The 25,301-nt window shown below is 42.7% G+C and overlaps 1 protein-coding gene across 10 annotated transcripts in view; it reads left to right on the top strand.

Annotated features, from left to right (window-relative positions):
• The window catches only part of stard13b (StAR related lipid transfer domain containing 13b), a 70,710-nt gene that overhangs the window by 35,166 nt on the left and 10,243 nt on the right, over window positions 1-25,301 (top strand). For 8 of the 10 annotated variants that reach the window (XM_061681982.1, XM_061681981.1, XM_061681980.1 and 5 more), the window contains one exon: window positions 24,783-24,854. In XM_061681982.1, the coding sequence (XP_061537966.1) occupies window positions 24,783-24,854 (72 nt within the window). Of the gene's footprint in view, window positions 1-455; window positions 1,697-24,782; window positions 24,855-25,301 lie in introns of those variants that run through there. The other 2 variants (XM_061681985.1, XM_061681984.1) reach the window with 1 other exon arrangement.

Here is a 25,301-nt window from a genome sequence, read left to right as displayed (position 1 = left end):
CCAACATGCCGCCACTCTTTTTTTTTTTTTCTTACCTTGTGAAATGATTCTATGAATGAAGACAGGTGTTTGTGCCCCACCCGAAGCCATCACCCCACCGCTTAAAAAAGCAACTCCACCTGAGTGTGGGGCTTGGGTTAATCCCGGGAGACATTTATAAAAACCTCTGAAGTGTGCTGCTGAATTGTGCGCTTTGTGAGTTTAAGCCGCAGTGTTTTTTTTTTTTTGGGGGGGCGAGGGGGGGGGGGGGGTTGTTTTGTACAGACAGGGGCTGTGTGTTTAACGTGGTTATATGGCGCCACGCTGCAACTGCCACTATGACACAGGCGGGACTGTGCAGCGCAAAGCAGCACCGTCACTGCGAGCGTGGCCCGGATCCTGACGAGGACCGGGCATGTCCGGATGCGGACTTTAATCCAGGTGTGCGGAGACTGTTGTTGTTCGGTGGTAAAACAGAGAAAGGCAGAGGTTCTACTAAGGGCCTGAGCATGTGGTGCCAAGGTCGAAAATGCGAAAGTTGAAAATTCAGCCCTCGAAGCCAGTTTCACTTGGCAATGTCAAATTTGGAAGGCCTTGTTCAGATCAACACTAATGTGTTTTTGGTAAACATGTTAGAAAAATGCATTCTTAATGAATCCCCCACATGTTTGCAATTCAGCTTTGAAGAAATCGTGGATTCTTTTCAGTATGAATTTTTGGCGCCATCTGGTGGCATGTTGATGCTAAGGAACTGTTCTAGTGAGTTGAGGAGCTTGATTTAGATACAAGAAGTCCTTTGTCGCGGTCTTGTGGTATAATTACGGTACAATAAACCTTTTAAGTCAGGGGCGTCAATTAGTTTTTTGGAGGGTTCACTGTACAAGGACTATAAGTGTAGCAGTAGGGTTGAATTTTCACTTTGTGGGAAGACTTGCTTGTGCATCGAAGACGATTTCGCCATCTTGTACTTGTGCGTGTCCCAGCTGAAATTCCTGTTACCTCCATGGGGTGCTGACAATTTGTGGAGACCTGCTGAGAGGCCTTCCTGACGGTGTTGTTGTTGCTGCCGCCCAAATTAGCATTCTCCACCCGGCAAAACTACCTCTTATTCGGTCACTTCCTGGGCCTGGCCTGACTCTGCGTGTCCAGCCACACTGGCCGAGTTGTTCTGGAGCGGGGCGGATCCCACATAAAAAAAAAAACAAAAAAACAAAAAACAAAAAAAAACACAAGAACTATTTTTATAAGTGCTCCTGCACCCGACCGCGCTCCTTACTCACTCGTTTGGCATTCCGGCGGTATTTATATTTCCCTCCCGTGCTGACGAGCCTTCACACAGACTCTGGATTCAGCTCTGCAAGGTAGGCAGGACTCCCGCTGCCTCCCCGCCATTGGCCAGCCCTCAGGTCACGTGGCCACTCCCGCCCTCCCCGGCCTCTGTGCCGTCCCACCCGGCTCACTCTAGGATTTTTGCACCTCTGTGTGACGTTTTCTCTGTGGTGGTACCAGGCACTCTTGTGTTCAGCTCAGCATTTTTTTTTGCCCCCTTGGAAAATGTTTCGAGAACTCCCGGAGTCCTCGGGCAGCGAGTGTCTGGGGAGCATGACCCCGGAGAGCCGGGACATCTACCTGAGGATGGACCACCATCGTAGGCGCTCCGGCTACAGGCTGGGACGGATCATTGCCAGGCAGCAGCTCCTCAAGAGGATAGCCGGAGGTAGGGGGGTCGTGGGAGGAAAGCCTCAGTGGAGGGAATGCTGGGAATTGGTCCCAGATGGCAAAAGCTGGGCGACTCTTTTGACTATTGTCACGTTTAGATTTTGCAACTACGTTTGAGTCATTTGTTCTGCTTAAGCCCCGGTGGTATCGGTAGAGCGCTTTCAAATGAACTGCAGATTCGAGAAGTATTTCCTGTCATGTGGACTGTATTAAACATATGATTTAGAGCATTATACAACTTCAGTCGTTGCAGTTCCACTTACGCCCTCTAGGCGTCGTTATCCTGCTTCCAAACTGTTGCCGACTGTCGAAACAAATCAAGAAGAAGAAGGCGTTTCTGTGTCCGCGGACCAGGAATCTCATGCTGATAACATAATAAATACATGACAATATTAACAACAAAACCGCGCGTCTATTACATCTGTGTAATTCAACTTTACAACTAAGTAATTCAAATACAATTTATACATACAACAGTCATTGCTGTTCCATTTTTTTTTTGCTCCACCCGAGCGGCAGCCTAAGTTGGGGCACTCGTAAATCAAGATAGCACTTTACTTGCATGAAACCTGATTAAGAGGCAGAAAACCTTAAATTTTCAAAGTGCCTTGTTCATTTCCGTAAATTCCCCAAAATTCTCATCCATTCCAATGAAAAACGTCCAACTTTAAAAATGATTTGCAACCCTCGCCAGAAAGGCTAATGCTAAAAACAATGCCGTGTGCTGCAAAATGAGTCGGATAACGGATTTAATTCGTCTTAATTCTTACAGTGAGGAGGGAGCAAGGGAAGGAATGAGGAGTGAGTCATTGTTGTGCTCCTTTCCACATCAGCTGATTGTCTCCGTCAAAAGGTCGCCTCCAGTCTAGCGTGCTGACGTGGGTGTGTGTGTGTGTGTGTGTGTGTGTGCGTGCGTGCGTGCATGCGCACGCGCCGACAAACTTGACCTTCAGCCAACAACAGGGTGTTCCGGGTGCAGTAAATAATTCCTATTGACTGACAATAGGGAGGCAGATAAGTCGGCGTTATGTAACATGGTGGGAAGCCACTCGCTGTAAACACTGATGAGATATCGTCGGACCGCTGCCAGTTTTACGAGGTTCGCGGCACTCGATCCGACGTGGCTTTACTTGCGTGTCTCTTCACATTCACCTGGAGATTTATGGAGGTAAACGGGGAGAAATGTTTGCTTACTAATTGAGAAAAGCCAACGTTCTTCGTCACACACACTGTTATGAGCGACCTCACTCTGGAAAGGGTTTACCAACGATATGGACACTCACCCATATTCAACGTTGATCTTTGATTGTGTGGACAATTTTGGATTAGTTCAAGTTCTGCTCATTTCTGTTGTGCAAGATGGACAAGGAGGTGGTTATCATGCAAAACTGGCAAGAGGAGCGATGGCATTAATTGTATGTCACTACATTGTGCTCATGCATGTGCCCGTGTGTGATAAAGCGTGCCATTGACGTCTTCATTTTTTACTGTATGGATTCTTGGTAGTGCTGTATTTCAGTTTATTTCTATTGTGCAAGGTGGCTGTTATGATGAATAACCAGTGAGAGGAGCCATCGCATAATCATGACACGTACAATGAACTGATCACGTGTGACCAACCTTACCGTACCATGAACTTTCTCGACTATAGAATATTTCTATTTGTTCTGTTTATTTTTCTGGACAAGTTCGCGGTTATCATGACTTAATGGCAAGAAGATGGATCACATAGTAATATGACATGTACACTGCGTGCATATGTGCCAGCACGATGGACTGCTTTATGACTCTGTGAACTTATCAGCTGTGCTTTATCTTTTTTGGACTGTAGACTATTTCTAGTTGATGGCTTTATTTCTATTGTGCAAGGTGGGACAATTAAATTAAGCATGAAACGTGCATTGACCGTGACTGACCATACCTTGACCTTTTTCAACTATTTCTATTCGTTCTGTTTATTTCTATTGTGCGAGGAGGCCTAACCCTATTATGAGTAACCAGCCAGAGAAGCCGTCGTTTAATCCTATCCTGTACATTGTGTGCTTATGTGCCCTCACGGTGGACTATTTTATGACTCCGTGGATTGAGCAACTGTGCTGTAGCGTTTTTTTTGGACGGTGGGTTATTTTTCAATTGTTCCGGTGATTTCTACTGTGCAAGATGACGGTTATCATGACTAACTGGCAAGAAGAGTGATCGCATTCGTCGTGGAATGTATACAAGCAGTGCTTATGTGGTTTAAATGTCCCCTACAATGGAGTTTTTTGGACTGTGGATTGTTTTTCTCGTCATTGTGTTTATTTCTATTGTGCATGAAGGCCAGTTATCATGGCTTAAAGCCGCCAAGGGGGACGAATAGCTCCACATTTGTCTGACATTTCTATATCCCGCCAGTGAAACATGTCCCAGTATTTCAGTCCGAATGGCAGCATTCTTTCCAGTCATGCTCAGCAGCTCTGGTGAGTCAGGCGCCTCACGTGTATCGCCGCCATGTTGGCCCCAAGTTGCTTTTTCATGGGAAGATGTTGCCATCTGAGATTTTCGAAGCATGTGCCGTCACGTAAACCTCAAACTCTTTCGGATGACAGCCGTCTGGTTTTGACAGCAAACCCTCAATTTAGGGTCCACTCTGAAGTGGTTTCTGTTGTCTAAAGTTATGTCAGTTTACCTTTTCTCCTTGCTAATTTATTGTAAGCTTTGTCAAAAAGAAAAAAAAAAAAAACATTGTTAATTACATTTTGCACTTTGACCCAGTGATTCCAAACCAGTGTTACGTCATCAGATGTGTTCACTTTATTGGTTCGAAGATTCATGAGACACGTGTAGCTGCCTGGTCCACCTCTGGGTTGATTTATGCTAGTATCTGTGCTAATGCTACGATTACGTGTCTTGCGGTGCGCCACCAACCGCGCCAGCGCGCGAAATGAATCGGGGATTCACTAAATCTGAAAAATAAGATCATGACAAATACAGCAAGATGTTAGAGGAGCTGAGTGGTTTAATCAGCATTGTGCCATCTCCTCTAGTAGTGGCTTGGGTGAAAATGACTTCTTTTTTTGTTTTGTTTTTTTTAAACAAAAAAAAAAGTTGTGGATTATAGCTTTAAGCTGCCGATGTTATTGGTAGAACAGCTTCCTGTGTTGTTCAGTGCTAGCATCTGTGCTAACGCTACGCTATAGAGTTGTGTGCAGTGCTTGCATATGTACTGTACTTAGGGTCCATTAGACTGCATAGCTGTAAGGGAAGTGCTTTAGTCAACGCAGTGACTATTCCTCACTGTGACTTTAATGATGTATTTTGACTGTTTGGTAACAATGGTATCTGTTGTTTGAAACTATTTAAAATCATTTCAAAATGATTTAATGGGTATCTTTCAAATAAAATAACCTAACTGCAATTGAAGAATGTTTTGCTACGCTGCTTTGTTAACGACGCTAACTGAAAGTGTGGCTGCCCTTTCTTTGTTTATTGGGTAAATATCTGATTTACAGAGTGAACGTCTGCCATATGAAGTGGAGCAAAGTTAACTTTTGCTAACATTTTCAATATATTTCATAACTCTCTCCTGTGGTCGTGTTTTTATCGGTACGCACGCATTCTCAAGTGCAACACTTATGCAATTTTCCCCGCCACAAATAATGATTGTTGTTATCCGTAACACTCGAATAGCAGTGTTTTGGCCTCGCGCGAATCATATCTCGGCCCCTTTCGCTCGGCCTCACCTGGCGTGATGAAATGCCGGAGATAACAGCGAGTATTTTAAGAGAGTGACTGCAGCACTGTGTAAAGTTATGGCGCATAGATCTGCATAAATAGCGGCGGCGGCGGCGGCTCCTGCATTCCAGCCTGCTGTTGACACAGCAGGTTGAAAGTGAGTGAGTGGTGAGAAGGTGTGTGGGGGGGGGCACTTTGCCCCCCAAACCCCCATCCCCGAATTCCAGCCAAGCATGTGAGGTCTGCATTTCTGACATCAAAATAAATAAATCAAAATAAAGATAGTGTATGTATTTCAGCACGTTGAGCTGCAGGACAGCTGTGGCGTAACCAGTGCTGAAGTGCAAAGAACACAGATTTGAAAACCGATATCTGTACTTTCGTAAAAGTGGCTTGTTACTTTTTTCGACCTCCACGGATGATGATATGAAAAAAGGTTAAAAAAAAAAAAAAAGAAAAAAAAAAGAAGGGAGGCTGGTGTGTTGGGGAACGGGAATGTTTCCACGCTATTCGTCTCCTGGAAATCGTCCCGTGTTTTCAGAGTCTATTGCGCAGTTTCATGTTAAAAAAGGGCCGCCTGTGTTTGTCTGGAGTCGGACTGCCTCGGTCTGGGTGACAAAAATCTTTTCACATGCACAACAGACTGCTTCACTGATCGTTCACTGCTTTTATCGAGTTATGGACCTTTTATGCATCATATGCCATGATGTAATGTATTGAGTAAATATGTAACTACTGTATATCACTTTGTACAATTTGTTGTATAGGTGTTTATTTGGATTTGTTTTACTCCGCTGGCTGAAGCCAGGTTGCCGTTGCAAATGAGAATCTGTTCTAAATTGCCTTACCTGGACAAATGAAGATGAACGAAATAAACCATTCTGTTTGACCTACTGTAAAAATACACCTGCACAGACTGTTAAAGGAATTCCTCGCTGAGAGTGTCAATGAGTACGATCATCTTTGCAGAGGCAGATTTGGTTTCGCATTGTACCACATTGCAGTGTGTACCTAATGAACTGTCCCGGCATTTTGTTGCATAAGGATATTGCAGCACTTTGAAACACCCGGCTTTTCCTCACCGTTGCTTAGTACAGATATTCACAATTCACTATTCAAAAGATTATTATGAGTTATTTGTTTCCCCCGCGGAACCGATCCCGAGCTATTTGTTGCAGCTCTTACCTCATAGCAGTTTTGATCACTTTCACAGAAATGTACGAAATTCCAAAATGTTCACATACTTTCTCTTGCCACCGTACAGTGAACCAACCAAGGCCTGCCTCAAATAGCGAATATCTGCGAGTAATTTACGCCGACCCAAAAATGTTTAAAATTGCCTGTAGAAGCCACAAGATGACGGCAAAATACTTTTTTTTTTTTCCTGAGACAAAGCTTATGACATGACTAAATGAAGCTCCTCGCCTCACTCCAACATAGTTCCTTGGCACCAAGATGGCACAAAAGCAACGTTTTGATATTAGACATGGCTCAGTGGCAGATTTTTGCTATTTGCGGAGTGGCTGATCCCCATCCTTGGCAAATATTTTAGATTTTTTTTTTTTCTCCATGCGGTGCTACTGAGTGAGTGTGATTGTTTGGCCTTGGTGGACGTCTACTCTGTGTCAAATTTGAGAAGCGCTTGAGCGCGATAAGCGTTCGAGCAAATTTGGAGCCCAATTTGTGTCCTTGTGCTGACAAGTGTTTGGAACGCTCTCCTCCGCCTCTCAAGAATTTCCCCTCAATGGCGCACTGGCATGCGACCCAAATACTGTAACTCGGAACCCAGCGACGAGGCAGCGTTGTTGTTGTTTGCTGGCTTCGCAAGAGCCTATTTTAATCTTTTATTCATGAACGGGGAGCTTTATGCGCTGGTCGTTGTTATGCAGATTTTTTTGTGTGCCGCTTTCTGAGGGGTAGTAAATAGTCACTGGGGGTCAAAATAGAAGAAGCCATTTTGACAACGTGATTAGCTCGGGTGCTTACATCCGCCGCCGCGGTCTCCGCAGCTTCAAATGCATGCGCCGGTGTTTTGTGCGCCCCCGGGGATGTAAATTTGACTTCACACCAACGAAGAAAGTTAGTCCCAGCGACCTTTAGGATTTTCTCTCCGCATGTTTGAGAGGGTTTTGATCACCACTAACCCTCAAGAGAAAACATATGAATGAAGGCAGCGCTTCTCAAGCTTTTTACACAAAATAGTACCTCAAAAAACACTAAGCTCTCCAAGTACCACCATCATAAACAACATTAAAATCTGGTGGTGTCGTAGGTGTAAGTGATCCTCGAAAACGATACGGAAGTTTTCCTTCCTAAAAAGTATGTTTAAAATTACTGCAAGCATCTGTAAATGTATGCACTTCGCGTTACCATTAACACTGCGCTTATATTTAGGAACATTGAAAAACTGTGAGAAGGCTGTGGCTCAGTTGAGAGATCCGGTCGTCCGGTGAAGGGTCGGCGGTTCGAATCCCGGCTCCGACTGCCCACTGTCAAATCGTTCCCGGGCAAGACACGGAACCCTGAGTTGCTCCCAGTAGGCCTGGCATGGTCTTGCATGGCAGCAGCTGCCCATTGGCGTATGATTGCTAGCGGGAATGCGAGCCCGTTCCATGAATTGAACAAATCAAGTTGGCCAACTTAGTTTTTAGCCAGACAGGGTGGGCGAATAATTGTGATTACAGTGAACGCCCACCTATTAAACTATTAATATCGCCGTCAATGACTTAATAGTCAATTTGTTTTTTTGCTCGCTCCTATAACCCACAAATAGCAGGAGTTGGTTGTAATAGCTGTCGACTGGCAGGTACATGAGAAGTCACATTATACTGTACACTAATATAAATAAAGCATTCCTTTGTTGAGGTAATAATGCCAAACTTGAGGGATTAGCCTGAAACCCAAGATGGTCTGAATGCCTCTTGATCGGCAAATGTTAAATTAATATTACATTACACTTTAAATCCATTGGTCACTTTAAATCCATTGGTCTGTCCTGACGCAGAGATGGAGGCATGTACTTCATCTCCATGGCATAAAGCTGCGTAAATCCTCTCCTGTTATTGATTCATGGTTTGGGCCTCCAGGGGGCAGGCCGAGTTCAGTCCCGCACTTGGTGCAGGAGCAGTCTGGCTAATCATTGACTTTGAGTGCACATTTCACATATGCCCAAGTCTGCACTGTAACAGGAACGTATGGTCACACATTAACTGGAACGCAATCATGGTGGGGAAAAAAAAGTACTCCATTTGGAATTTGGCCATTCCAAAGATTAGGAAATATTGCAGTTACTGACCTACCTGTTATTTTGCTCAACGTGGTGGGCAGTAACTAAATACACAACTTTGCTCCTGTTCTTACAGTATTTATTTTTCTCACAACTTTTGACTTTTACTCCTGACATTTGAAAACAGATCTGAGTACTTCGTACTCCTTACTTTGTCAAAATAGGCACGTTACTTTTTACAACCTCCACATGTAATAACAGTGTAAAAAATAAAGATGTACAGTAAAAAAAGACATGATAATTGACGTCTTGGGAACAATATTTTTACTTTCTACTTTTGTACCTAAGTATATTTTAGAGTCGGTACATTTGTACCTTTATTTAAAGTAAGTAAAATATGAGCGAGAATGGCAAAAAAAAAAAAGCAAAAAATAAAATGCAAAAAAAATATGTCACAAAACAGAATTTTTTTTTCTTTCCATTCTATTTTCTAAACTAGTAGTTAATTTATAAATCAGTTTAAATGTTCCATCCATCCATCCATTTTCATCCGCTTCTCCTCACTAGGGTCGCGGGCGTGCTGGAGCCTATCCCAGCTATCATCCAATCAAGTTAAAAGAATGTGTTGGTGTTTGGGGGGGGGCTGGAATGGATTAATGGAATTTGCGTTCATCTCAATAGCGAAGGTTATTTTGAGTTTTTTCTTTTTGTTTTGTTGTTTTTCAACATTCCAAAATTGAATTGAAAGTTGATGTGAGACACGAGGGATTCGATTTACAAGCATGGTCATGAACAAATGAGACTTGTAAGTCAAGGTAGCGTAAATGTCCCTGAGCTTCGGTGCCCCCGTGTGGTAGAGATGAACATCGCGCCGTTTCGTTAATGACGGCTTTTTACGATGGCGTTCCCGAGAGGGCTTTCTCACGGTGGGGGCCCTTGTTCCGATGACGCCAGCCCCCCGCCCCCATCTCCGGCTCCCCTCTGACTCTTGCCGAAAGAGCGAGGCGACCCCACGCTGTCCCCTCTGGGACTGGGTCCAAATGTGATGGACCTAATGGAGAGGAGGTTCTTTTTTTGGACTGTTCCCCCCCCCCCCCCCACCTTCGTGTATGTTGCTGTGCTGTTTACGAGTGGTCAGAGCTAAACACAGCCTCTATTGCACATAAAACCAAGTTGACAGTACAGCGGTAACTCGACTTAACGCATCTAATTCGTTCCGTGACCATGCTCTTATCTCAAATGACATGTATTTCAAATGAACTTTCCCAGTTGAAATCAATGAATTCTATTTTTTTTTTAGTTAGAAAAATACAGTATTGTTCTGTAAAAAACACACACACACACACATGCAGTAATAACATAATTAAATAGAATATAAAGGATAAAATATTTGTACTTAATTGGTTTTATTCATTTTATTTTAACTTAATCTACTGGGTTTTTTTGTTAAGCTTCCCTCGCTTTTCAGCAGCTTCTTCACGTGTCCATGGACAGAGTTCTGCAACTTTGAAATTATTTCAACGCCCTTGGCTGGCGTAATAGCCTTTATCCGACCCCTTCTGCTTGCGTTTAGTACATCGTAGAACTACCGCGCTCATACTGCTTTGCCAATTTGACTATACGCACACCTCGCGGAAGGGTTTCTATGATTTCAAGCTTTAATCCAATATATGCATAACCTACTTCCACATTTGTCAAAACGGGTGTAACCACACTTCCCCCCCAGTTCAGTGACTGGCGAAGCGGACTGGATCAAAACAACGGGAGACTCTAAACCTCTGCAATGTCTTCTTCTTTTTAACACAAGATGTCACCACAGAGCCACCAATGACGACAGTATTCGATCTTGAGGCTGCCTTCATGTTTACATATATCATATAATATTAGTAGAAATAAATTATCCATCCATTTTCTGAGCCGCTTCTCCTCACTAGGGTCGCGGGGGTGCTGGAGCCCATCCCAGCTGTCATCGGGCAGGAGGCGGGGTACACCCTGAACTGGTTGCCAGCCAATCGCAGGGCACATAGGAACAAACAACCATTCGCACTCACAGACATGCCTTCGGGCAATTTAGAGTCTCCAATTCATGCATGTTTTTGGGGTGTGGGAGGACACCGGAGTGCCCGGAGAAAACCCACGCAGGCGCGGGGAGAACATGCAAACTCCACACAGGCGGGGCCGGGGATTGAACCCGGGTCCTCAGAACTGTGAGGCTGACGCTCTAACCAGTCGTCCACCGTGCCGCGAAATAAATTATATATTTGTTTATTTAACTTTTGTCCGAAGACACCAGCCAGAAAGAAAACAATATCCGTGCGTTCGGCTTCAAACAATCATGAAATCGAATCGTGGTCTTGCTCGTACTCGTAGCATGGACAGGACGTCCGTCCGCCATCTTGTTTTCCGTGTTTGGTCCTAGGACGATTCAATGGACGTCATCCACTTGTTCTTATCACTCACGTTGTTAGGACTTACGGTCAAAAATAAAGGCAAAATAAAAATACCTGTGCGTTCACTGCGAAGGTAAAAACGTGAACTGACGGTGCATGTTGTGAAGCTTGTTGCCGCCATCTAGTGGCGACGTTTCTAAAGCAGACTCATACGTCAAATTTGGGGTCGCAACGATAAACCAAAAACCAAACAAACAAGCGATGGCGTGCTTGTCGCACTCCCCCGTCAAGATACCACAGTAGCGAATTTTTGTAAGCTCTGCCGAACAAAGGGCATTGCTGTTAATTCACGGATGTGTTATTCGCCTGTCTCGGAACAGCAAATGACAGTGTTTGTACAGGCTATCAAAGTGAGGGAGGAGGGGAGCGCAGACGCAAAAGCGTGTCATTACGAGCGGGAAAACAGCGTTTCGCCACTTCTTTACAGTAAGCAAGATGTGTGGGGACATCAAGATCACACTCAGTCACTTGATGTTGCTTGGTCAAGACACTCACTGGGCCACAGCAACTGAGCTTGAGCCCACTTGATACTTCAAGTCCAGTGCGTTCGGCTCGGGTGAGTGCGCCGATGAGTCAAGGCCAACAACGCGCAGTTACATCGTTGCTTTACTTGAGTAGATTTTGGAAAACTACTACTACTACTTGGTTGAAATCGGCTCGGAACTTTTTTCAACGTCCACGGATGACGACTAGACGCAAAAAACAACAACAAAATGAATTGAAAAAAAAATAGAGAGAGGTAAAGTCAACTGCAAGATCACTGAGTCATCATTGATTGCTTGAGATCGCGGGGTCTTGTAAGGCATTTGCGTTGTTCGTTCTTGACTCCAAGAATGATTTGTGCTAGCCTAAATTGTTTTTCACTTGAAAATACCCATACAAGTCTATCTAAGGCCTGTTATTCAATTCTTATTAGTTAATTTTTAATTTTGTTTTTTGTTAGTTATTTCTTAATGTTAGCAAAGCTGTGGGAACACTTTGTTTCGATAGCATAATAGCCAGAGCTAACGCTAGCTAGCGGTTGTGACTTTAACATGATTTTTCTTCTTAGTCCTGTGCAAGGTAATAAAAGACAACTGTTTTGTGTCCATACACTTGGTCTTGTGCCAATTTATCAAAACATGTATTGTATGTAATTTTACATTTGTCCTGAAGTACATTTCAGAGTCAGTATTTATTTTTATTTGTTTTTACTTTGCAATTTTCAAAACTACCCCTTTTTTTCCCCGTATTTGTTAAAACAGTCATTATGACTTGACAGTACATGAATATGATATGCTAAATATGATGTGATGTGGTTAAAAAAGTTTTTTTTTTTGCCATCGCTGGCGCCATTTTTAAATAAATGTACAAACCGCCACGCCTGAGGAAAAATAACCGGTCAGAGACCTGTTACCTTGCATTCCAGAAAAGCACCTTAATCGTAACAGAGCAGTACTATACCACTAAATGTTATCGGTTTGAAGTTTGGAGAACTACTATTTGAAAAATCTCACGGCACATGGTACCTCGACATACTAATTCATTCTGTGACCAAGCTCGTAGCTCACCCCTGTTCGAAAAGGCCTGATGAAATGAAGCTCCTCCGCTCACTTCAACATGGCGTTGCACAGTTATGGCCAAAATGATAATCAGGGTTATTTCGATCAATATTGTTATCACAATTAATAATCGTGTTTTTCTTATTCATTATTATTCACCATTATTCATCATGTTAGCAGCTTAATGAAGCCTTAACCATGTGTTCGCCCCCTGGTGGTTGGCTGACTACTGGATAAGAAAGTACTTGATTACCAATTTCCCTATTGTAGAACGAATAAAGCTAATCTTATCCTAATAGATTTGCAGCGGAGCCCACATTTTAAATGTAAATATCGCCGACGATCGGGTTGATTTAATTGTGGCAGTCAAAATGGTGATCACGATTACAATTCAATTAATCGTGGAGCCCTACTCCAAACTACTTTTATATTAAACCAGGTTTTGGCTTGGGCGCGAAAACTATGACTAGGTGAGTTTTTCACCAAATAGCTTCGGAGTGGTTCCGCAGGGGGGGGGGGGGGGGGGGAAGAAAATAGAACACGATTAAGTGACTAGCCAACTGCGACGAGGTGAGGTCACTGTACCCTTTGTTATGGCACGTGTGGGTTTAAAATGTGTAAAATATGTAAGTAATGCGACTAGTAATTAGCCATCGGACACTCGAGCTGCACATAATGGTCTCTATGAAGGCGTCGAGGCATTTGGTTGCTAAAACACCAGAGCGATTCCTCGTCCGGCCTTCCGCACCCGCACTTGCATACACGTTTTCAAATCGCAGCTTAACCGGAATGCTGCATTCGATGCCATTTGCAGTAAACCCCCCACAAGGCAGAGGGATCTTTACAATGGACAATGGCTCGTTGGGAAAAACATGACACAGTGAGCCACTGTCTCGCTGGCAGTGCGTATTCCACCTACAGCGAGTTATTTATTCATCTGTGGACAAAAGACAATAGTGAAAAAGGAACGCAGCGATAAGGGCGCAAAGATCAACAACACCCGCTCGGATCAGTCTGCGCGGAGGGGTCTCCGGCGGAATCCGCAAAATCCCTACTTGGTGTTTTTTTGATCACTAAAGAAAGCAAATCCTTCACAAAGATCTCTGAGATGGCGATCTGAGTCACATTATCACGTTTGTCCCAGAAACGGATTTTGGGGGATCAGCCGCTGTCGTCTCCTCCTTCGCTCTCGAGGTCACAAGTGGAGTTTTCCAGTAAAAATATACTCTCACGCTGTCGAATTAGAGTTTCAGGCCAAGGTTAGAGTTTCAAAGATGGGTTTCCAGCAAGGCTTAGGGGTTTCAAAGTAGGCTTTTTGAGCCACGTTTCAGATTTCAAATTCAGGTTTCAAATTAGGGTCAGGGTTTCAAAGTTGGGTTTCAAGTCAATATTTCAAAGTAGGGTAGGATATTAAGCTAGGATGAAGGTTTCAGATTTGGCTTTGAAGCTATTGTTGGGTTTCTAATTGGGGTTTCAAGCTAGGTTTAGGAATTCAAACAAGCTTAGAATTTCAAATTTGGGTGTCAAGTTCGGGTCAGGGTTTCAAACCTGGGCTAGAGTTTCAAGCCAGGTTCAAGGTTTCGAAGTTGGGTTTCAGCCCATGTTTAGAGTTTCAAATTGGCGTTTCGAATCGCATTCGGTGGTTCAAACAAAGGTTAGCGTTTTAAAGTCAGGTTTCAAACATGTGTTATTCTATCAAATTTGGGTTTCAATTTAGGGTCAGGGTTTGAAAGTTGCGTTTCAAGCATTGTTTCAAGCAAACAAGCATTTGGGTTTTGAGTCAGTTTAGGTTCAGGTTTCCAAATCAGAGTTTCACGCCAGGTATTGCCTTTGAGATTAGGGTTTCAAAGTTTCAAAGTAAGGTTTCATACCAAATGTGACATGAGAAGCAGGGGAAGACACTAACAACCCAGGCTAAATTTAGCTCCTCCCCTGACATACAAAGCTTGTCTCTCAGTCAAGAGCAATCACTTCAACATACTTCCTTAACACCAATTGCTTAACGACTTTCCTTTTAAGACAGGGCATCTCAGCGCATTTCAGAAAGCATGAGTTTTTTTGGGGGGGAAAGATGGGGATCGATTCCACAGACAAAAACAAAAACCCAAAAAAAGACAAAACACGACTACAAGTACTGCAAACGTGTGGGGGTTCCCTGTACCGTCGTAAAACGAGGACCAGCTGTACTGTATTTTTGGGAGGGTGAGACTGTTCTCAGGTTTGACATCGAACTTCATCCTTCACTATAAAACCCCACAATGACAGGTCAGCTGAGCCTATCCGACTGGCGGACGTCGATTGATGCGGGAGCTCGCGTCGAACGGAACACCGAGTCAGTGTCGCACGTTGATTGACAGCTGTGTCATTTTCATCTCGCTTCTGTGGACATCTGGTGCATGTGTGTCATCACTCACTGTAGCTGTTTCCTATCGATCGGCAGTTTCTTTTGCTGGTTTGTCGGTTGAAATTAGACGATATTTGCCTTTTCGATTGGCTGTCACGTCGGCGACATTGCGATGCCGTGAATTTCCGATTTCAATTTTGAATCGCAGCCGATGTGGCCGCCGCCGGTCGGCCAGCCGTACTAACTAGTCGCGTGACAGCTCAGTTGCATTCGGTCGTCTTGAATGGCAGGGCCACGTTTCCTGACCCCTGATGTTATCTGCATGCGAACCGGCAGCAGCGTGCGTACATTTTGCAATCGGGCCGTGAGCGGTATTCTCGGGTCACTGGGTTGTTACCCCCGAACGATGAAAGGGTCTTCTCTCTGGGTGTCCTTCAGGAGGTGAAGGAGAGTGTTACCACAGCTGTGCTGCTCTTGTTTGAATTCAATAGGACCCCGACGGGGGAAAAAAAAAAAAAACAGCACTCGGCTGACTTTTGACCCGGCGTGCTTTGACGACGGTCAACAACAGCAGCTCCCTAGCTCGCGCGCTCGTTTTATTTACCCTCACAATCAATGAGCTCTTGCTGTGTGTGTGTGCGTGTGTGTGTTGTGGGGATCATAAAAAATGTTAAGCTTCTTAAGCATCACTGTTTATATTCAAGAGACGAATAGTGTGGATTCTTTGAAGACGCAATCTGTCTTGTGGCAAAAGACATGAAAAGGTGCAGCCGATTATGATTGGTGCTTTAACGCTCAGCATCGGAATCCCGCCTGTACCTTTTACGCAGAGCCCACCTGGCGGCGAAAGAAATTCCCCGCATATTCGAGGGAAAAACTCAAATAGGAAAGTAGCACAGTCCAAGGAAGTATGTTCAAGTGATACATCTCGACTAAGTGACAATCTTTGGATGTCGGGGAGGAGCTAAGTTTAGCCTGGGTTGTCAGGGGAAGTGACAGAGTCTTCCCTGCATGTGCAATTTGTGCATGCACACGTGTAGTTCTGGTACATTCAAAATTAAATCACCTCTAAGCCGTTTATTTTTAAGGGCAATGTTTTCAGACGAGTTTGAAATGATATTAGAACTGTTTTGGGATTGCGGTTTGTGGTATATTTAAAGTTTTAACTATCAATAAAGGCAATTTATCACCATTAATGTGATTGTGACCTATAACATGTATAAATGAATCGATTATTTTTTTCTAAATATTTTTCAGAGAGGGGAAGTAAAGAGTAAAGTGGTTGCACAAGTGCGCACACCCTCTTCTCACTGGGGATGTGCCTGCCTGTGTTCCAATGAAACTCATGTGAAATGGAAGTCAGAACACAACTGCTGTTCGTTTCAAACATCAAATGCGGCCCTTGAGCATAAATGTTTGCCAACCGCTGTTCAAAGTTCAGCACTCAAGACAGGAGACCCTTGCCTTAACTTGCACCCGAGAGCACAATCCGAGGATCTGCTGGCTCATTTGCTTTTCAGGAAGTGTTGTTGCGTCGTCCGGGCAACGCGGCCTCGGGCTGATCATTATAAAACCAGCGCTCTCGCGTTGACTGTGGCGCTAACGATGGCCCCCTCCGTTGGAATCAAATGAAGCTTCAGGAAGTCTATGGGTGATTCAACGCGGGCTCTGTGTAATTACTGGCGTGGTGTTTACTGTTAGTCACTTTGCTGTAGACGAATGATTTCGAACCATTGTGCTTTGTCCCTTTGGCGGCTAGGAAGCGTCAGTGTTGTTTTGACTTAAAGGTTTCAATTATCAAAATTCACACAACATATTTCAACGGTTATGGTGTAAAACTTTTTTATAATTTTTTAACAGATAAAACATAGATGCCAATTTATTCTACTTTAATTTTAGCTTAGCACAGAAGAACAAGATTGGAAGCTAGCTTGCTATGATTTTCACCATGAAAAAAAAGAAAAGTGTAAAACATTACAATTACTTAATTTTTTGTTTAATTAATTTCTTGTTAGAATTTGGCTGGTATTAGATCACAAAATAATATGAACAGTTGGAACAGCTGGATAACAATATATTAAAATAAAAATCTTATTAAATTATATTGTTAAAATAAGACAATTTAAATGAAAACAAATAAAATTGTAATTAAATGTTTTTAAATAAAATAAAATAAATCAAGATTTCTATTATTTAAAAAGAACTTTGTTTGATTTTTCTAAATCTTATTTGATTTATTTATGTAGAATTTAAATAAATAGAGTTTTATCTTAAGATGTTGGGTTTTTATTATAAAAAGTGATTATTATTATTTATAAAAATCCTAAATGTTTTTTCTTATTATAAAAATCTTAATCATTTTTTACATACAAATAAGCATACTTATTATTTAGAAAAGCTTCATTTTATTCATAAAATATTTTTTATTATCTTAAAAAAAACACCACCATTTCCAAAAATCTAAAATAAAATCCTGATTTTTATTATTTGAAGTTTTATCAGGTCGGGTGTTTGCCAAGCGCCACCTTGTCTCGATGTGACAACTGCGCCATTGTCGCGCTTGTCGGGAGTCACACCGGGCCGCGTTAATTAAAAGCCACCCTCGGAAAGCCGCATTTCCAACATTCCGACACAATTATTTGGCTTCTGGGATACGGAATCGATACTGACGTCATCTGTTCGACAAAAGGAACTGTGAGCTTCTTTTTTTGGGCAAGATGCATCAGGTGTTGTGGTTTTAGCTGACTGCTGACTGACTGTGTCTGTGTGCAATTAGCATCATAAAGAAGGAAGACAAGCCTCAGCTTCAGGCCGCCGAGCGTGACGACACTCTTTGCCGGCTGCCAGCGCACTGGCGAAGCCTCCTGTTTTTTTTCCCTTTTTCTTAAAAGCCCTCCAGGTGTTTTTGATACAGACGTTTTTGTTTGGGACAGGTCTATTTTCAAGCTTCGACTGAGTTATTCACTCAGACGTCTCGGTGCAGGGAAGGAGGTGAGGAATAGGGCAGACACATTTTCCAAGCGTCCGTGCACGTAGCGCATCTAAATCCCAGCGGTTTGTTTGAATGTAAAAACACGTAAAAAATAATCGCTGTTTTATTACTTTTTATTACTAAAAATCATAACTATTTAAAAATATTAAAATGCGATAGAGTAAAGCAATCATTATTTCAATTGTTTTAGTCAGATTTCTATTGTTTGAAAAATATATATTTCAAAAATCAAAATTTTTATGTGAAAATATTGATATTGATTATTTTAAAATTATTATTTAAGAAATTATGTTTTAATGAGAAAAATATATTTTTTTTATCATTTAAAAATCAACTATTAGAATAAATATATCAGTAAAACAATAAGTATTTTTATAACATTTATTACTATATTTAAAGAAATCCTGATGTTTATTATTTTTACTATTTTGAAAAAGTGTTTTTATTATTTAAAAATAGAATCAGAATATGTCTTATTTTAAACTTTCATGATTTGTATTATTTAAAAAATTGTATTAAGATTTCTTTTTATCCTGAAAAATATTATAAAACAAATCTTGATATTAATAATAAGAAATGATATATCATGATTTCTGTCTTTTAAAAAAAATCTTAATTGTAATATTTAAAAATCATGAATTATGTTATTTAAAAGAATTGTGATTTCTATTAGAACATTTAAAAAAATGATATGTAAAACAAATCACAGCTACAATTATGAAAAAAAATGAATATCCCTATTTTTATCAACCCTGCTGGTTGTGAAGTTTCACCTTGTCTCTTTTTTGGGACCGGTCTATTTTCAAGCCTCGTCTGGCTGATTCACTCGACGACGGGCAGTGCAGAAATGTTCTCAGGTCGCACGCCGTGAGTGCGTATAAATCCGAGCTGTTTGTTTTAGAGTGCTTTTAAAGCGCCCAGTATTTATTTTGAAACGACGACTAAAGTCGTTCTGTCTGCACTCTCGAGTTTATAAGCCAGGCTCCGGCTCCACTAGTTAGTTGTGTTTTACAAGAGCGAAACGGCAGCTCGGCTCACGGGTTATTGGGGCTGCATCTGGAAAATGTTCTGAAGTTACCGGAAACTGCGGAATGGACGGGGATGTCTTACGCAATCGCATATCATCCGCATGTTGAAATAATTGATAGTTTACATCTTGTGATATCTTCATGGACTTGTCCCATTTTTTTTGGATCTTTCAAATTTGGCAGGGTTGTTAACAACACTCTTCTCTGTGGTGTGTCAAATTTTCCATTTCACTTGACAATACTGTTGCGAAGTCAGGCATTTCAGGCCACAACAAGAACATAAAAGCCTGCGAAAAGCTGGAGGGACCGAATTACAGCCAATGTCGCCGTGTCACGGCCACAGCATGCGCCTGCTGACTATTTGGAACGTGTTACATGCTTTTAAAGTACAGATTGCGCTTCCTTTGGTTAGTGGTTGTATGTGATTTGTCACAAGAAAGTCATCGCTCTCTCAGATGACACAGATAACACACATCCTTTCATTGGTGGACTCCTTCCAGACAGTTTAGCAGACGACAAAGTGTGATTCACAGCTGCTGATTGTTGACACTTTATGTCAAACCTTTTTTCCCCTCCTCGAGCAGCCTACCCTATGTTGCCCCCCCCCCCCCGGAAGAACATCTGTGCAAAGCTTTGATGGTGTAGCCTGGCGAGAATAAATCAACTCGGTTCTGGAGGGGTCCTGGAATTCCGAGGTGATGGCAAAAACTTGGCGAGTGGGTTATAAAAGAGTTGTCTCGGGCACAGCCGGGTAGGAGGGCTGGGCACCAGCGGCAGAAAAGGCGGGTGGGGGAGTCCACCACAGAAAGGGGGTGGGTTGAAGGAAAGATTTAGTGTGGGGACAGGCCTTTAGTGGTGGCGCTGGGGGGGTGCAGACGGCAAGAGAAAAAGGGGAAGAAGGAGCCCAGTTCAAAATCCAAGCTGTGCTGAGAGCGAGCAGGAATGCGGCCCGGCGTGGGAAGGAAAGATGCTCTGACTGCGGAATAGCGAGGCCCTTGACGGATATGTGAAGCAGCCTGGCTATATGATGAAAATTTCCCGTGAGTACACACACATTAGCGGGTGATGGAATTATCTGTTCGGGCGTCCCTCGAACAGATAATGTTCTGGTCTGTTTTTTTTTATGATAAATTATGACTTTACTACTGCGCTAGCATGGGTCAACGACAGACTATAGCATGTACAAATTCGTAAAATGAAGACCACCAGGACTGGCTTTGAAGTCTGTCCACCAGATGGCGCTACTTTTTACTCCATTCAAAGCATGCAGAAAAATTTCCCACTGAGAACAGTTTCCTTCCTTGATTGTTTTATAGTCATGGCCGAGAAGTCTTTTTCACAAAAAATGAACTAACTGTAAGGTAGTAGCAAGGTGATGGACTCGGGTGCACAGGAACGGATGTTAGTCCTACACCGATGGCCTACTCATTGGATGGATCATCAGGAAGAGGAACAAAAACGTCTTGACAAAGAGTACTTTGATTCATTTAGTGTTAGTACATTTCCGATTTAGGGAGTAAACCACACGTTCTTGGTTTTTGTGCCTTGATGGCGCATTGTAGTGAAAGTTTCAGTCTTTTTGTGCTTTATGGCTTGAGCTAAAGCTTTCCTTAGGATGGGAGGTATCTTAATGAAAGTTTCAGCTCAAACCACAAACACCAGGAATGCCTCGGTGGGTGTGTTCCTGTGGGGTGGTCAACAAAAGGTTGCTGTTGTTGTTGCCCAATGTGGTTAGTGAACTGGCCGTCCTTCATACATGCAAACTTTCATTAAGATACCGCTCATCTAAGTGAACGTTTTAGCTCAAGCCAAAAAACCCAAGAACATTTGAACTGAAGCTTTCAATAAGATATCTCCCTTCTTAAGGAAAGTTTCAGCTCAAGTTTAAGTCAAATGTTTTTGGCTTACGTGGCTTGAGCTAAAACTTTCATTATGATACCGCCCATCTTATTGAATGTTTCATCTCAAGCCACAAAGACCAGGAACATTTTAGGTGAAAATGTCATTAAGGTACATCCCATCCTAATGAAAGTTTCGACTCAAATGTTTTTGTGCCTTGAGCTGAGACTTGCATTAAGATACCGTCCATAATTTAAGAATTTCATCTTAAATCCCAAAACCCAAGATTTGGTCTGAAACTTTCATTAAGCTACGTCCCATTTTAAGGAAAGTTTCATCTTAAACAGCTAAATCCTGGAACAGTTGAGCTGAAACGCTCATTGAGATCTTTTTGAGCCCAAGGTACAAAAACCAAGAACATCAACAAACGTATTTCATCTTCTAAAACATTCGATTTTGCGTTCTCCTCGTTTGTGAGTAGGGCGTTTAGTTTAAATGACCCATTTTTGCTAACGTTTGTGACGGTTCAGCCAAACGTTTTCCTCGAAGCTCATCATACACGTCCAATCTCGTTGTCAAACTGTGAAATCATAAAGTTGCATAATGTTGCATGAAAAAAAAACAAAGAGAGTCGCCCTCTCTCCGCCTCAGAAAATTTAGTAGGACACATCTCAGGACATTTTCTGCCATTGTGTCCTGTCCAAACGCTTTTGTGGACTCGTAAATCTACACTGTACACAGGTTGCGAGCGTAGCGGGTCGGCGAGAGCAAACAAGCGCTCGTTCTTTGGCATCGTGCCCGCCCCGGCCTTTTATCCGCGGGAGATTTCCTCGGAGAGAGGATGAGAGGACAGAATGTCTCCGTGTCGCATTACAGAATGCCAAACACGGAGGAATTCCCAGCTCGTGTTACTTGGCAGGGTTGGAGGAGGGGGTGGGGGACCTTCCTGCTGGATGCAACAATACGAGACGGGAGATATTAACCACCTGGGAGGGAGGTGAGGCTCAGCAGAAGCTCTCGACCTCCTGGTGACGCAGGTGCGAACGCGGCAGATAGGGACGGACGTCGTTGCCGGCGTGTTGACGGGCTAAACAGTGGACTTTTTTTTTTTTTTTTTTTTTTTTTTTAACTCATCCAAGGACGGACGTGGAGGTGGGGGGAACTGCTAATATTTATTCAGTTGTTGGTCAGGGCTGAAGACCAAAGTCACTTTTTATTGATTTGGCCAGAGTGACATGTGAAGCAGCGCAGGTGAGTCCCGGGTTGGTGTGGACCATAGCGGCTCGGAATGTTACGATGAATTGTCGCGGCTCCTGGTTGTGATGTCGAGGTCGAATCGGTAAGCATATTGGCGGGAAATGATCCAATTTCACTTCGTTGCTACGAAAATTATTTATGTGCTATCTTTGTTCATCTATTTATGCCAGCGGCGTATAGTGACAGGCAGAGCAATTAATTCATCTTCGACTAAATGACAAAAAAAGACAATTACGTGTTTATCCAATTTATTGGACCGAAAATTAATATCTCCGTGTGTCTTTCTTCAATTCAACTAAACAGGAACAGATTTCACACTGAGTAAGTACATTTGTGAGTAAATTGAGACGAGAACATTATTATTTTAGTACCTCTACTCTTTGGGACATTTTTGTTTGTTGTTGTGGCGAGAGGTTTATCTTATGTAAAAAATGAAATGTGTAAAATGTGCAAAGTGTGAACGTCAAGTTTGTTAGTTTATGTTGGTGGTGAAGAATGTCAATGTCAGTCAAACGACTGCATTTTCGTGAAAATGTGTTAATAATTCACACACAGGAAAGCCAATTTGAACGTGGCACAAAAACATTCTAAGAGGAGACAACAAATTTGTGAAGCTTTGTGAAATTTGATTTAAAATCTGTATCCGTTTAAATATGTTGTTTGATGAATAAATAGTTGTTGTTTTTTTTTAAAACATAAAGCCCATTTAATGTCCTTTTATCGGGTTTGCAAGGTAATTTGGCATGAAAATGCCCCGAATGCCCTTTTCCAAGCTATTCCAGTTGGTCTTTTATGCCTGGCAATTGAGACAGTCGGATTTCTCATTACTATGCGACAAGTAAATGGGCTTTGCTCTGATTGGAACGCTCATTAATATTTGATTCAATTGGCTCGTTCTTATTCTTAATTTAGATATGGAAAACAGCTTTTCTCTGATTGGTCCTTGGCGATATTACAGCGTCTTGTGGCGGCCAAGCGATTTGGATCCTTCAGTGTCTTGCTATCATTGTGAAATATATATATATATATATATATATATATATATATATATATATATATATATATTTGTGTTCAAGTTTAAACAGTATCTTAAAATAATCTAAAAATACTTTTTAGAAATAAAATCTCTGCCTCGTTTTTGATGAAGACTTGGGCCTACCAAGCGAGTGTATTTTAATGTTGGGAATGATGGTGGTACTTAGAGAGCCAAGAATTTTTTGGAGCTTGTACTTGATGTAAAAAAAAATGGCTTAAGACATGCAGTCACTGTGCTATTTACATATTTTGGAACACTGTTTATTATTTGGGGATGTCCTGTGACACGGTTGCGTCAGGCAACGTGTCTCACCGGTGGCAGTAAATAGTTTGTTAGCATTAATGGGTAGGTGCTAACAGTTTGCATGTCAACAGCAGCAGCTCACGTCACGTCAGCTTGATGCCTTTATATTCTTTTGTGTTGACTGCGTGTGTGTTGTTGGTGTGTGTCTAAAGACTGTTTGGAGTAACACTCGCGTCACGATCGTGAAATATCACAACAGAGTTCCCCGCGGTGCTCATTAGAGTGTTTTTCGCCGAATAAATTGCGTACTCACGCTGCCTTTGATCTCACTAAATACGTTTTTTTGCCTGCGAGCCGATATGTCACTTGCTGATCATGACACAGTCAACGAATTGACGAAAGTAACGCCCCGCTATACTCGCGGGATCGGGACGGTGCCCTGCCGCAAATCGCAAAAAAAAACGACGTGTCGACTTAGTTTTTTTGCCAAATGAATACAAATAATCTGTCCCTGGATTTGCAATTTCTCGTCAGTAACCGGTTTTACAAGCATTCATTTTCACTAAAATGGCCAATAGTTTTGCTATTGCTATGCTAAAATATATGCATATCACTATTTCCAGTGAGTTTTATTTCAGTATTGTTGCGTATTGGCAAAACCGATCTCTTTGACGCACCTTCTTTGTGTTGGATCTCATTAGCTCGTGCAGGTCTGAGCGAATGAAGTGTTTGTTTGAGATGAACTTAACGAATAGGAACAGACACACTGCTTCTTTTATTAGCGTGTCAAAGTGTTTACCGACACGCGCAGACTGCAGCTTAGCAGGTAGACATGTTCTGAACTCGGTCGCGCCATAAAGGCCGCCTGAAGAGTAAAAAGACCTTGATGGCGGTTATGTAAAGTCCATGCGAAGGAGTTGGGATAATGTGAGTCAGACTGGCCGACCAGCAAGGTCACATCCCTGCTATCTCCCAATAATCAAGCGTGGCGGGGGTGAGGGCAAGGGGGGTCAGTGGGGGTGTAGTTCCCCCCGGGTCCACCCGCCCACACGTCTGGAGAAGTCGGGTAGAGCTTTTTCCAGCCGTGCGCAATGCGTCATTGGGTCAGTCGGAATGAAAGTGACCTCACTGCGGTTTCAGTTCACTCTGCTCCTCGTTCTTAAAGGGAAAATTGACTTTTTAACCACTTGTGTCCTAATATTTGGGTTCGTGGAGTGCCTGCAAATGTGAAATTATACAACCAAGTAAATCTTTATTTTTGAAAATGTGTGTGTGAGCGAGCCTGTATGCCAGATTCTGACGTAGCAGTTGGGTTCTTGAGCTTTGGTGTCTTTTACCAAGCGCATGTCACAGACATGTTGAGCCACTTGGCAACTGAGTCTCCTTTGACGTACTCTCTGTCCTGCGTTTACAGAAGTCGAGGCGAAGGAGGCGTGCGACTGGCTGCGGGCCGCCGGATTTCCCCAGTATGCTCAGCTCTTTGAAGGTAAATGTCAAAACTCCCATGCTCATCCCAAATTAAATAGAAAAGGCTGCTGGGGTAAAGCTAGAGACACGAAGGATCATAAACCAAAATAACTCCACCGGAGCTTTTATTTTGAAGCTATCATAGTGGGTGTGAAACAAACCGCTGTTCCCGAGCTGAATGCGGCCTTTTTCGGACAAGCGGGCACATAAGGTCATCTTGTCGACAATTCCGTGCATTCATCGACCGCACGCACAGCGGCGCTCATTGAAATCCTCGAGATGTTCTGGAGGCTGCCAGATGAGACGAAACAACACCAACATCTGCTGGGGTTACGACATACAGCTAAGAAAGACAACGTTCCCCTACAGATCTTCACTGCACACAGCACTTATCGATACTGTGCAGTATTTTCTACATGTGTTCTAATATGTTTACAATGTGTTTAAAAGTCTTGTTTTGATCGTT

The sequence above is a fragment of the Phycodurus eques genome, chromosome 7 (genome assembly GCF_024500275.1).
Source record: "Phycodurus eques isolate BA_2022a chromosome 7, UOR_Pequ_1.1, whole genome shotgun sequence".
Taxonomy (NCBI): Eukaryota; Metazoa; Chordata; class Actinopteri; order Syngnathiformes; family Syngnathidae; genus Phycodurus; species Phycodurus eques.
The sequence above is the reverse complement of the archived record's forward strand: the minus strand, read 5'-3'. Positions and strand labels throughout refer to the sequence as shown.